The 14351-nt window shown below is 51.7% G+C and overlaps 1 protein-coding gene across 1 annotated transcript; it reads left to right on the top strand.

Annotated features, from left to right (window-relative positions):
• The first annotated feature begins 9103 nt into the window (after window positions 1–9103).
• TUBA4A (tubulin alpha 4a) lies at window positions 9104–13308 on the top strand. Its single transcript, XM_001491910.6, has 4 exons — window positions 9104–9572; window positions 11352–11574; window positions 11881–12029; window positions 12269–13308. Exons 1-4 carry the CDS (start codon window positions 9570–9572, stop codon window positions 13238–13240), a joined length of 1347 nt encoding a protein of 448 aa, XP_001491960.2. The 5' UTR covers window positions 9104–9569; the 3' UTR covers window positions 13241–13308.
• The last annotated feature ends 1043 nt before the right edge of the window (window positions 13309–14351 follow it).

Here is a 14351-nt window from a genome sequence, read left to right as displayed (position 1 = left end):
TTAGAAACGTCCCCGGGAGGGCAGACCTGTTGACTTGGTTACCCTGCAGCAGGCAAGCACTGGGCCCCGGCCCCAAACAGGGAGACAGGTGGGGTGGGCAGAGGAGGGGCTCAGCTGGTAACCCCACACAGGTATCCAGGCCCCTGGGTGCATGGTGTCTGTTGCTCAATCATACAATCCCATTTCCTGGTGGCAAAGCCAAGTCCTCACAAGTGGGAGGGGATTTAAAAGTCAAGGCCCCTCTCCCCTTGCCCCAGCTCCAGCACCGGCCTCCCCCCCCCCCACCCCCGCATTGGTGAGGACTAGAAGGGGAGTGGGGATGGGGCTAAGAAGAGTCTGCAGTGAACCAGGAATGAGGAGTCCTAGGGCAAGAGACCAAGGCTCAGGGCCTTCTGGGTGGGAACTCAGAATATCCTAGAACATAGGGAGCTAGGGCTCTCTGCTAGCTGGGTCTCCAGCACTTGACCTTTTTTTTGCCTCAGTTTTCTCATCTGTAGAATGGGGAGAGGTAGTGTTGTGTGGATCAAAGAAGATCAACTTTCTTCAGTGCGTTGTCTAGAATTGCTGTTCTTCTCCATGGGGAAGCAGGACGACGAGCAGGAGCCCAGGACTATTCGCAAGTGTCTCTCCTTAATCCAGTGCAAGTCCTTGCTGGTCTGGCCCGGCCTGGTTTCCCCACAGAGGGAGTCTCCCTATGGCCCTAGGCAAAGTTATGAAATAAAAACGATAATCACGGGGCCGGCCTGGTGGTGTAGCAGTTAGGTTCAAGCATTCGCTTTGATGGTCCGGGGTCTGCCCGTTGGGATCCTGGGCATGGACCTCGTGTACTGCTTATCAAGCCGTGCTGTGGCAGGTGCCCCACATATAAAACAGAGGAAGATGGGCACGGATGTTCGCTCATGGCCAATCTTCCTCAAAAAAAAAAATTGTTAGTCACATTTGTATCCTGCTTTGTAGTTCTTAAGGCGGTGTCCCTCCTTATCTCCTTTGAGTCCCTCAATAACTTTGTGAGGTAGGCAAGGCAGGGCCTCCATTCCCACGGTGAAGAAAAGGAAATGGAAGCATCTCGTGTCTTACTCAAGGCCCCATGGAGGTTAATCAGTGGTGGAATCAAGATTCATCTGGGACTCGGTCTCAGTGCTGCTCCTCTTTCCACGTGGCAGAGTTTTTCCTGTCTCTTGTCCTCCCCACGTCTTCATTTCCTTCCTTCCAGTCTTAAATTCCAAGGTCAGTGGTCATCACTCTCTTGCACACCTCTCAACTCCCTGGCCTCCCTCCGGCTTCAGTATTCTTGTTTGACTCAACCGCAACCCTTGTCAAATCGATTTCTTCACCACCTCTGAGCCTGCTCTGACCCAGCTAAGCAGTAGCTGTAGAAAAACCCAGAACCATGCTGACTGATCTGACTTCAAATCCATGACCACTGACCTCAAATGGACCCTAATGCTGCCCAGAAAACATACTCTCTCTCTCTGGCCACTTCCAGATAGCAACCACGACCAGGAATACGGTTGCCAGATTTAGCAAATGAAACAATTTTATCTGGCAACCCTATCCAGGAAGTGGTTACTAAGGTGACATTTCAGTCACTGTGGCAAATTGGGGAGGAGGGGGGCGAATTATATTGAGGTAGCTGCTTTCTCAGAGCGCTTCTCATCACAATGCTCCAAGGAGTGACCCAGCAGATCACGATAGTTAACTCTGGTTTTGGCTGTGGACTGAAGTCTTCTCTCTCCACCTGGAACCAAGAGGCCAAGATCCCCAGAGCAAAGACACAGCCAACCAACACTTCAAAGTAAGGAAGCCCAGCCTCTTAGTGGGCTGATTCGTGAAGCCGTAGACCTCAGGAATTATCATCCTGAGGGATTATTAGCCAGATGGAGAGATCTGGGGCCCGGAGGGCCCCCGGACCTGAAACTCTCTTGTCCAGAACTTCAACTTCTCCCAGCTGGTCTTTGAAGTTGGGCGTCTCAGAGTCAGCCTGGGGATCGCCAACTCTGGAAAGAAAATTACCCTAAAGGCAAGTGGGATGAGGGGTGTTATGTAAAACAGAGTAAAGACACTGAGATTTTATAAGCCTATTCAGGTATCTAAATTATAAAACAAGAGGCAGTCAATACTCTGAATTCCTTCAACGAATATTTTTTGAGTGTCTGCTATGCGCTAAGCACAGTTCCAGGCACGAGGGATCCATGGAGGACAAAAGAGTTTGTACTCTCAAGGAGCTTAGATTTTCATGGGGCAGACAGATCATGAGTAAATCAAAAAGACAGTTTCCGATAGCAATAAACACATGAAGAAAACAAAACAGGATAATGGCACAGAAAGGGAAGGGGGCTACTCCTGAGGGGAAGCAGCTCTCTAAGAAGGTGACATTTGAACTGGGACTGAATGACAAGGAGTCAGCAATGGCAAGATCTGGACACCAGTGCTCCAGGCAGAGAGCACAGCAAATGCAAAGGTTCCTAGGGAGGAGCGAGCCCCGTGCATTTAAGGAAACTGAGGGAGGGAGGAGGGGAGCTATAAAAGATGAGATCACAGAGGCAAGGGAGCCTTGGAAGCAGAATGGATTTGTTGCGCGTGCAATGGGAGGGTTGTAAGCAAGCATCATTGCCTACTTTGTTTTAAAGAGATCATTGCAGCTGCTGTGTGGAGGATGCATTATAGGGGTTCAAGAGCAGAAGCAGGAAGCTGGTTGGGAGGCTACTGCAGGCATCCAGAAATGAGGGTCTGGGAGAGTGGACCAGAGGGGAGATGGTGGGAACCGGCTGGGTTTGAAATAAAGTGGTAGGACACGTGAATATAGGTGTGCAGACCTCCCCAACATCCTTATGTACTCCCTGCCTCAACTGCTTCTTAGCTGGCAGGGTCCTGATTTTGCTTAATTATCCACCTTTCCACTTGCTCAAGGAAGATGACCTTTCCCCACACCTAGAGGTGAGGTCTAAACTATAGAATAGTCTAAATCATCCATGGACATTCCATTCCCTCCTTCCGGCGACTGGTTCAGTCACGGGGCTAGCGAGATATAAGGGGAAGTCTGCAAGGGTGCTTTAAGGAAAGGTTTTTCTCCCTGATAAAATGAGAGATGAAAGGAAACCGCTGTTTCCTGCCTTAGGACAGTGTCATATGAAAACATGACTCTTGGAGCTGCTGCAGCCATCTTGTGATCATAAGGGAAGACATCACCAGCCCATTGAGGATGCCAGAGCAGAAAGCTGGAAATACCGGAATTATTGGTGACATCACTGGATCAACCCTGGAACCACCCTATACTCAGATTTCTTGCGGGATAACAAATATCCTCATTGTTTAAGTCGATATTAATTAGGCTTTCCGTTATTTGCAGCCAAAAAATTCTAGCTAATAAAAGACAGGGAGGAGAAAGGAAAGGAGGAATGCATGATGACCCTAGGTTTTTAACTTAATCACGGGTGGAAGGTGATGTTGTTTTCTTAGACTTGGAAGCAACAGAAGTGGGTTTGGCAGGGAGTGAGGTGAGGATAGGGTATTGAGAGTTCTACTTTGAATGGTTGTTTGAGATGTCTGATAGGCTTTCAAGTAACCATGTCAAGAAGGCAAATAGTCTGAAGTTCAGAGGAGAGGTCCAAAATGGAGACATAAATTTGAGAGTCATCTGTATATAGATAATATTTCTTTCTTTTTATTCTATTCTTTCATTATGGTTTGGGAATGTATAGATTCTAGCTGTATCCCATTTTGAATAACCCTCAAAATGTTACAATAACTTTTTATTAAGGACATTTAAAAATATACCCCAAATTAGAGATTATTATTTTTATGGGGTTAATAAAACCACATATACTCCACTCACCATTAACAATTGCTCCTTTGGGAAGAGAAACACATGAAGAAAAGGGAGACCCTGGGCCTAAGCCTGGGGGAACAGCCTTTAGAGGTAAGCCATCAAAGACCATGAACGAGTGGCCAGGACAAAAACCAGAAGAGGGAGGTGTCATCCAAGCCAAGAAGAAAGTGTTTCAAGGAGGAAGGAAGTATCAACTATGACAAACACTGCTGAGAGGCTGAGAAAAACAGAGAGATGTGACCTTTGGCTTTGGCAAGATGGAGGTCACTAGAGACATTGTCAAGAGCATCTCAGTGGAGCGTGTGAACCAAGCTGGCATGGACCATGGGGGAGAAGAGAAAACGTGGAGAAATCCCTTTGGAAAGATTGTGCCGTGAGAAGGAGGACAGCTGGGAGATGCTCCAGCCTGAAAAAATGGAAGGACGTGCACTAAGGCTCAGCTCCACTCTTCCAGATGGAATCGGTGGAGACATTTTCAACTTTGAGGACTTTGCTGCACTGCTCCAAGATGGAGGCGAGACTCTAGGAAGGTGTTAGAAAAGATGGGGATAACAATGGGCAGGGGAAGAGGGAGAGAGAGCCAAAGAGAGAGTGGCCAACTGGAGACCCAGGTAGGGTATATGGATTGAGCCATGATTCAATAAGAGTGAAGAAGTGCCTGGCACCATCTTCTAGATTCTGTACCTGTATGTGAATGTCTACAAGTTTTCAGTCTGGTAATATGGACCATCACCTACATACCCACCCACAGCTTATGGCCCTAATTCAGAGGATCTGTATACATCCTGAGGAGATACATAGACACTCACAGTCATGTGTACATGTGAGTGAGCACGCATGCACGGGCACACACAATCAGAAACAGAATCTGTAGTCCACGAATACGCCTTAGGCATTTCTCCCTGCACCCTTGTCTTCTCCATTTTCCCTTCCAGAAGGCCTGCTCAGGGGTTGTAAGCTCCCTGCTACAGGGGCCAATGTGTAACGTGGGTTGAGCAGATGATATTAAATGGCAACAGACAGTCGTCTTCTGTGTCAGGGAGACAGAGTGATGAGATTGGGTGAACTGGAGCAGCTCGTCGCCCATGCTAAGAGGGTACCCACCACCGAGCTCCATTTGTTGCCATAGTGCTGCTGTAACAAATTGTTACAAACTTAGTAGCTTAAAACAACACGAATTTATTATCTTATAGTTCTGGAGATCAGAAATCCAACATAGGTCTTATGGGGATTGCAATATTGTGATTTATAAGAAAAATATATATTTTTTTATTTAGATGACCAAAATAATGTTTCTCATATATATTTGGTCTTGGTCCAGGGTTCCTGGCTCACAGCTCCCAAAACCCTTGGAATTTTATAAGTGTTGAGAATGATAATGGTGTCTTTTGTTATGTTAATGAGGTGATTTTTAGAAAGCACCTAAGGTTGGAGGCTGGTTGCCAGTGGAGCCAACCATTCGATTAGAGGGTTGGAACTTTCAGTCCCATCCCCCCAACCTCTAGGGAGGGGAGAGGGGTTGAAGATTGAGTTCAATCACCAATGGCCAATGATTTAATCAAATCATGCCTGTGTAATGCAGCTTCCATAAAAACCCAAAAGGATGGGGTTCAGAGAGCTTCCAGTTTGGTGACACATGGAGGTGCTGGGAGAGTGACACACTTGGAGAGGGCATGGAAGCTATATGCCCTTTCCCCATACCTTGCCGTATGTATCTCTTCCATCTGGCTATTCCTGATTTATAGCCTTTTATAATAAACCAGCGATCCAGTAAGTAAAATGTTTCTCTGAGCTCTGTGATATGCTCTAGCAAATTAATTGAACCTGAGGAGGGGGTTGTGGGAACCTCTCATTTATAGCCAGTCCATTAGAAGTACAGGTAACAACCTGGACTTGCAATTGGCATCCTGAGTTGGAGGGGGTCATTGGAACCTCCAATTGTAGCTGGTGGGTCAGAAGCACAGGTAACAACTTGGGCTTGTGACTGGCATCTGAAGTTGGGGGGTGGGCAGTCTTGTAGGACTGAGCCCTCAACCTGTAGAATCTGATGCTATCTCTGGGTAGATAGTGCCAGAATTGAGTTGAATTCTCGGACACTCTGCTGGCATCTGAGAATTGCTTGGTGGTGTGTGGGGAAGCCCCCCGATCATGTTGGGATTGGTAGCAGAACCTATTTAGGGATAAACTCAAGGTGTTGGCAGGGTTGCCTTCCTTCTAGAGACTTTAGAAGAGAATCTGTTCCTTGCCTTTCCCATCTTCTAGAGGCTGCCCACATTCCTTGACTCATGGCTTCCTTCCATCTTGAAAGCCAATAATCACGTCCCTCGGACCTCTGCTTCTGCCCTCTCCTTCCCTGACTCTCATTCTCCTGCCTCCCTCTTCCATTCATAAGGACCCTTGTGATTACATGGGGCCCACCCAGAAAATCCAGAATAATCTCCCTGTCTCAAGATCTTTACCTTAGTAACATCTGTAACGTCTTTTGCTGTGTAAGGTAGCATAGTCACAGGCTCCAGGGACTGGGGTGTGGACAGCTTTCGGGGCTGTGATTCTGCCTATTACAGTTGCTAAATGGGGATGCAGGCCTGGTATAGCCAGATCTTCCAATTCGTTTCAAGATAAGCTAGAAATATGGATTTTTATACGACTGTGCAGAAAAGAGTTAACATAACAGCAGCCTGAGAATGCTATCCTTAGAAAGTCCTGCTGGCAAGGTTGGCCCTTAGCATCTTGGAACTCCACTCTTAGGGTGCTCCCAGGTAACAGTTAACTGATGAGGAGGGTTTGCTGTGCCTACGCTGTGGGTGTAAACAATACGGCTTATGCTGAACACCTGCTTTTCTTCTTGGAGTCTGGAATTTTGGTATGTGCAAAGTAGAGGTGCTTGTGTGATCAGCGCCCACTAAAAGCCTTGGGAGCTGAGTCTCTAGTGGGCTTCCTTGGGCAGAAACACTGCAGGGAATGTTGCTCCATTTTCGCTTTAGAGGAAAAGTACACCGTGTGAGCCCTCATGGGAGGCAGAGGGCAGAGATTCCTTCAGACTGCTGTGCCTTCTCTCCTGACCCAGCTGTGCAACCTTCCTACTTCACTGTAATAAACCTTAGCTGGGAGTACATCCTTATGCTAAGTCCTGTGAGTCCTTCCAGCAGATCTCCTTGCATGGGAGTGGTCTTGGGGATGCCCCAATTCCTGATTTTTTTTCATATTCTAAACACTATGCGAGTTAACACTGCGAAGGTCAAACAAAACATTTCTGAGAGGAAATCTGGCCTTCTGGCTGCCAATTTGCAACTGCTGGCTTCTTAGAGTTCTGCCCTAATTTTAGTCCCAGCTCTGAAGTGAAACAATTCATCTGACATTTAGCAAATGCTTGCCATGTGCTAAGCACCATACTAGGAACTAGGGACACAAACATGAATAAGAAAAAGTCCTTATCTTCAACAGGTTTGCTATCTAGTAAGATGGGCATGCACACAAATAATTGCAGCATCATGAGCCACCCACGCTAAAATAAATGAATAAAATGCTCTAGGAATGCAGTCAGCTGCTTACACAGTGCTTTGCTGTGTATGTACACATTCCCAAATGTATCTGGTCCTCACAACCCGAAGTTGTTATCCCCATTTTACAAATGAAGAACCTGAACCTGAAGGTCAAAGAGGTTTAGGGTTTTGCTAAGACAGCTCAAGTCTCTTATGACACTCACTCTGCTGGGGTGGAGGTGGACAGGAAAAAAGAGTGTGGGGAAAGTCTGCAAGAGGCCATGCGTCCTGTAATCATCAAGGTCCTTGCTCTGTAGAGACCATGACCCCATTTCCCACAGCAGCCTCACTCTATGCCCTTGTCAGTTTTCTTTCTTACGAATGAGTCTTGTTCTTCCAACCAGATGGCAAGTCTACCGGGAAGAGAGACCTTGTCATATTTCCTGTATTCCTTTCCACCCCTTGCCTAAGTAAAATGTCAATTGGCTATGTTGTTGGTCAAAAGTTGCCATTGTTAGTTATTTTATCCTGTTGTGTTGTATTGTCACACAGCCTGGGCCCTAGGGAGCACTATTGTAGCAGAGGCAATCTTTTCCAAGTGACTAGCCTGGGAGACTGCTTTTAAAGGATGTGCCATTGGGCACATGGGGCATTTCCTGATGATTTCCCCAGTGAAGGGAGACAGCTAGAACATGTAAGGTATGTTAAGGGAAAGCAGAAGTAGATTGAAAAGCCCATTCTCGCAAGAAATGAAAATGAAAGGTAGAAAGAAGGAAGAGCTTCTGCTGAGGGCTCCGCCTGACCACTGAGGCAGGTGTTAAGATGCAGGTGGCAGGGGCAGGTCTGTGGTTAAGGTCACGCACTCCACTTTGGCGGCATGGGGTTTGCGGGTTGGGATCCCAGTGCAGACCTAGCACTGCTCATCAAGCCATGCTGTGGCAGCATCCCACACAAAATAGAGGAAGATTGGCACAGATGTTAGCTCAGCGGCAATCTTCCTCAAGCAAAAAGAGGAAGATTGGCAAGAGATGTTGGCTCAGGGCTAGTCTTCACACACAGACACACACTGGACTGTTGGTGGTGAACACAATGCAGTCTATACAGAAACTGAAATACAATGATGTACACCTGAAATTTACACAATGTTGTAAGCCAATATGACCTCAATAAGATAATTAAAATTAAAAAAAAAAAAGATGCAGGTGGCCCATCCTGCACGTGGCTTACAAACAGGATAGGAAAGTCAAAATCAGCCCTGATATCAGAATCTCCATTTTCCTTTTTCCCTCTTCAGAGTCAACATTTTGAGACCTCACAACAATGCTTTCAGGGTGGAATCGTTGTCTGCTTGTCACCAACGAAGATGCCAAGGACTCGGTGAGGTTAAGTCCCTTGCCCAAGGTCACGTAGGGCAGTCAGGATGCGAATCCAGGTCCTGAGAGCTTCAGTCCAGAGCGCCGGCGGTTCTGGCAGCAGGAAAGCGGGCAGGTGGCAGCGGCCAGGGCTCGCTAATAGTGACGGCGATGATGACGGAGCCGCTGACCGGTGGGCAGCTGGGGACCCGCAGCAGATTCCCTGGGTCAGCCCTAGCAGACAGGTTGCGGGGCTTGGCTTTGCGGGGCAGCTTAAGAGATCGGCATCCTGGGGCTCAGGCTGTGCAGCCCCCGGTCCTCGGCCGCCCGCAGGCGTTGGCGAAGGCCAGCCGTCCCGGCCGGGGACCAGCAGGCCGCGTGCCGCTGCAAGAGCTTTCCGGGGCTAGAGCCAGGCGGTCAGCCAGAGCCTCCAGGGAGGCGGGGCGGGGAGGGCACGGGCGAAGGCCGGCTGCAGCCACTTAGGAAGGACAGCCTCTACAGCCTTCGGCCCAAATCAGAACACCTGAGCGACGGGCGCCCCCATGACGCAGGTGCAGGCGGCACGCGCGCTGGCCCCGCGCCCTGCGTCCCCGCAGCGGAGCTGGGGAACCCGGAGCGTCGGCTCAAACCCGGGAGCGAAGGGTTAAAGCCCGGGCGGCTACACCTAACCCAAGTTGGACAGGTGAGAGATCCAGGTCCGGTAGGGGGAGGGGAACCGCCTGACCCCACCCCTCGGGGCTGCCTGCCCTTCGGGGGCGTGGCCTCCGGGCCTCCCATCCCCTATTGGGCGAGCGGAGCGCGCGGGCCCGCCCCTCGCCTATAAGGGCGGTGCGGCACTGCAGCTAGCGCACTTCTCACCGAGACCCGTCACCCGGACTCTACGTGAGACTCACCGCCCGACTCGCCATGGTGAGTGCGGCCCCGCTGGGGTCGCACCCGTCCCCTAATTGCCCCTCTTCTTCGGGGACGCTCCCTCCCGGGATGCTCGGGGCCCTCCATCCCGCGTTCCGGGTGTCGAGGAGATGCGAGGGTTTTTGCATTCCCCCCACCCCCTCCTGGTGACTTTGGCCGAGCCGTGTCGTCCACTTTCGGAGTCTGGGGAAGGGAGATGGCGTGGGGTTGGATTCTTCACTAGCAGAGACGACTCCTCCTGGAAATCTTCTCCTGCTCCACCAAGTATTTGTGCCCTAACCCTCCGGAAGGGAGTCACGCGGTCCCGCGCCCGGTCCTTTCCGCGGGCGAAGGAGGACCCGCTTGGCTGCCCCCTGTCCCTAGCGTCTTCCCCCTCCCCGCGGTCCTTGGAACTGACTAAACACGTGCTTGGAGCAGGAAGGTGGAAAGGGGTCAAATTACTGGGTCCAGCATCCCCTTTTCCTCCCACTGTGTACATCCCTCCTACCCGCTTCCCCCCCACCCCCGTGACTCAGCACCCCGCTTCTGAGCCAGAAGGGGTGGCAAGAATGGGGTTCGGCCTCGTGAGGCGAGCCGGCCCCTCTGCAGCCAGAGCTCGGGTACGCGGACGGGCAGAGACAGCTGGCGCTGAGCGAGAGCGCGGGCTGAGGCCAGGTTGGGGGGAGGGGGGAGAGGTGTGTAGGGGGGTGGTATTTATAGCCCAGGGACCGCGGCCGAAATCCAATCCTCGCTTTCGGCTGGGATGTAACTGGAAAGAATCTGGGGGGGGGGGGGGGGGGGCGAATGCAGGGCTGGGGTGCAGGATGGCGCTCACTCTACCCAGGGCAGGGCGGGTTACCTCCGGGGCCTCACCACAGGTTCCGCTTCCTTTTCTGGGTATTTGGAAACCGTCACCCCGCCATTTCGGTGTTGGGAAGGGAGGCTGGGCGACCCCTGCGCCCGAACCACTTTGGCTCTTTAGGAGTTAATTTCAGACTGGCAGGGTCAAGCCTAGGGCTGCGAGTGCCCCAGTGCCCACCATGCTTGTTGCCCCTTATTACCCGCACCTGCCCCTTATTGCCTGCACCTGCCATCTGTGCTATTTGTGTGAGGGCTGCGCATTGATGAAGGTGGTGAAGACACCCAGAGTGTGGGGGGTGGAAGTGGGGAAAGGAGCCAGATGGGATTGATCCCCAGAGCCAGATGGGATTTACAGGTGGGGAGACGGCATCCTGACGGCCAGTGTGGTCAGTTGATGCCAGACTGCAAGGCAGAGACACCTCTGGAGCCCACGGGAAAGAAAGAAGGAGAGTAATGTGAAATTCTAGTTGTTCAACCTCAAAGCAAAGAATTAACCAAGTGGGGGCCTCTAGCTATTACCTCCCTGCTCTGGGAAAGCCTTCTGTGCCTTCTGAGGCTCTTGAGATGCTGGTTTGTGGGAGTAGGGTCAGGAACAGGTGGAAAGTCACTCATCCTTGTCTCAGTTACTGCAGTGTCTGCCCTGCTCATATGCATTTGCCCTTTCTGTCCTCCCTGAGTATCCTGAGAATGTGGCAGGGTCATGAGGAGCCACAGCTCTTTCTTGACAAGGTCCCCATGTAGTAGACTAAGGTTGGGAAGTGCAATGCAGGGGAGCCTGGGCAGGCTGCCAGCCTCTTCTGACCTCAGCCCAGCCCAAACCTCCACTTTTGCCAAGTGAGTCATCCTAGCTGGTAGGTGATAGGGTGGGAGAGAGGCTCATCAGGTGAGGACTTTAGATGTGGGGCTTATGCTGTTTCCCCTCTCTCTATCCCTCAGCGTGAATGCATCTCAGTCCATGTGGGGCAGGCAGGTGTCCAGATGGGCAATGCCTGCTGGGAGCTCTACTGTCTGGAACATGGGATTCAGCCTGATGGGCAGATGCCCAGTGACAAGACCATTGGAGGAGGGGACGACTCCTTCACCACCTTCTTCTGTGAAACCGGTGCCGGAAAGCATGTGCCCAGGGCAGTGTTTGTGGATTTGGAGCCCACTGTAATTGGTGAGAGGAAGAGGGGGTGGAATTGAGGGGAGTGGAGAGTGTCTCTAAGCTTCTCTCTGGAGGGAGGGGGTCTAGACCTGGCTTTCCTGGCCCTGAAAACTTCCCCTGTTTAAAGCTAAAGAAGGCAAACTTATCGCAGGCCGGTCTGGGCAGCAGGTCTGGGTTTCTCCCTCACACTGGTATCTCAGGCTGGCAGAAGGATGAGCTCTTCCAAACACCCGACCGCAGCCACCAGCCTGGGGGAGGGAGGTCCCTGCTGAGCACAGCCTTGTGGTTTGTGCCCTAATGTGGTTTATGCCCTTCCAGATGAGATCCGAAATGGCCCATACCGGCAGCTCTTCCACCCAGAGCAGCTCATCACTGGAAAAGAGGATGCCGCTAACAACTATGCCCGTGGTCACTATACTATTGGCAAGGAGATCATTGACCCCGTGCTGGACCGGATCCGCAAGCTGGTGAGAATTTGGGACAAAAGGCAGGGAGCTTTAGAGATGATGTTAATGGTCAGGAACGTTTGTTTTTTCCAGATCCATATCAGGGGGTCATTTCTAACTGTATGTGTTCGAGTGTGCTGCTGCTGTAGAATACTCATCTTTGCCCTGACTCCTGAGATATTTTAGGGTTTAGTGGAACCAGAAGATAGTGTTCCTCAGACGCCTTCCCTACCCACATTGCTCTTTTTCTTGTCTTTCAGTCTGACCAGTGCACAGGTCTTCAGGGCTTCCTGGTGTTTCACAGCTTTGGAGGGGGCACTGGCTCTGGCTTCACCTCCCTCCTCATGGAGCGGCTCTCTGTCGACTATGGCAAGAAATCCAAGCTGGAGTTCTCTATCTACCCAGCTCCCCAGGTGTCCACGGCTGTGGTCGAGCCCTACAACTCCATCCTGACCACCCACACCACCCTGGAGCACTCAGACTGTGCCTTCATGGTGGACAATGAAGCCATCTATGACATCTGCCGTCGCAACCTGGACATCGAGCGCCCCACCTACACCAACCTCAACCGCCTCATCAGCCAAATTGTCTCCTCCATCACAGCTTCCCTGCGCTTTGACGGGGCCCTCAACGTGGACCTGACAGAGTTCCAGACCAACCTGGTGCCCTACCCTCGCATCCACTTCCCCCTGGCCACCTATGCGCCAGTCATCTCTGCAGAGAAGGCCTACCACGAGCAGCTGTCAGTGGCAGAGATCACCAATGCCTGCTTCGAGCCTACCAACCAGATGGTGAAGTGTGATCCCCGTCATGGCAAGTACATGGCCTGCTGCCTGCTGTACCGTGGAGACGTGGTACCCAAAGATGTCAATGCCGCCATCGCTGCCATCAAGACCAAGCGCAGTATTCAGTTCGTGGACTGGTGCCCCACGGGCTTCAAGGTTGGTATCAACTACCAGCCACCCACTGTGGTGCCCGGGGGTGACCTGGCCAAGGTGCAGCGTGCCGTGTGCATGCTGAGCAACACAACTGCCATCGCCGAGGCCTGGGCCCGCCTGGACCACAAGTTCGACCTGATGTATGCCAAGAGGGCGTTTGTGCACTGGTACGTGGGTGAGGGCATGGAGGAGGGTGAGTTCTCCGAGGCCCGGGAGGATATGGCTGCTCTGGAGAAGGATTACGAGGAGGTGGGCATCGACTCCTATGAGGACGAGGATGAGGGAGAAGAATAGAAGAGCTGCCTGGAGCCCACTCACTATGTTTATTGCAGAATCCTTTCAAAATAAAGAGTCTCCAAGCACGGTTTCTTGTCCCCTCTGTGAGCACTTGAGCTGCTGCTGCTTCCCCTTTGTGCTGCTTCTGCTGCCGCCACCCTCACTATCTGCTGCTCATGACCCTTTCCATTCTGTGGCTGAAGGTGAGACCTGCCAAAGGGCCCTTGCCAGGCCCAGGAAACATGACCCTCTTGATGTAAGATCTCAGGGGCACCCAGGATAGGGAGGTAATGAGGACCGAATCCTGGACCAGTCTGTCCCGCCACAAGCTGTTGAAGGATATGTCTTCACTTCCTTTCCAAGTAGGAGTGAAAGTCCAGCACTTTCTGTATTTGAGAGTTAGACTGCTACCCTATTCTGCTGCAGCTTCTACATTCACTGACTCTGGGAACAAGCTTGGCCCGGACACCTCTGTGTGTGATGAGGGCTTGGGAGTGGGGCTGAGCTGGCCAGAGTTCCTGGGCACGGAGCCTAGTCATAAGCTTGGGGGATGGGAGGGAACAAGGGCAATCTCCTCGAGTTGTGTGTGTCACCGCACCTCCCAGCAGCTTTGCATAGCTTACTGTCTGCCTTGCCGCTTTGCTGGGGCCTAGGGCTGTGCCATTAAAAGTCAGGTTGTCTCCCCTCTGTCTGTGCTTTCTTTCTGCCCTCAGCCTCGGCGTAGGTGGTGGGAGCCTCCTGCCAGGACCCTGGGGAAAATCTCAACTTTGCTAATAGGCACCCCAGGGCCCACACTGACATCAGCATGTGGGGGTGTGCACAGCTGGGGGAAGAAGCTTCAATCTCAGGAGCAGGAGATGCCAACCTTGCCCTTGCCTCCCCTCCCTGGTGATTCAGGGACGCAGTGCCCTTCCCTGGGGAACAGGTTTCAAGCCCAGCAAAGGCAGGGCCCCTGTTTACTCAGCAGAGTAGGCAGGAAGTGGCAGCTGGATACTGCCACACCACACTGGCCTCATTAATCATTAACCATGTGTGAGCTAGAACCATCTGGGTGAGACTGGGCCAAAATGGCTGCCACCTCCACTCCTCTTGCCCCCAGGCTAAGGCTGGGAGACCTATTGCATACGTA

The sequence above is a fragment of the Equus caballus genome, chromosome 6, assembly GCF_041296265.1.
Source record: "Equus caballus isolate H_3958 breed thoroughbred chromosome 6, TB-T2T, whole genome shotgun sequence".
Classification (NCBI taxonomy): domain Eukaryota; kingdom Metazoa; phylum Chordata; class Mammalia; order Perissodactyla; family Equidae; genus Equus; species Equus caballus.
The sequence above is the reverse complement of the archived record's forward strand: the minus strand, read 5'-3'. Positions and strand labels throughout refer to the sequence as shown.

Bases quoted from the DNA above. Each gene is read 5' to 3' on its own strand.
- TUBA4A (XM_001491910.6), top strand. The intron at 11,575-11,880 runs GTGAGAGGAAGA...ATGCCCTTCCAG, and splicing joins TTTGGAGCCCACTGTAATTG to ATGAGATCCGAAATGGCCCA. The intron at 12,030-12,268 runs GTGAGAATTTGG...CTTGTCTTTCAG, and splicing joins TGGACCGGATCCGCAAGCTG to TCTGACCAGTGCACAGGTCT.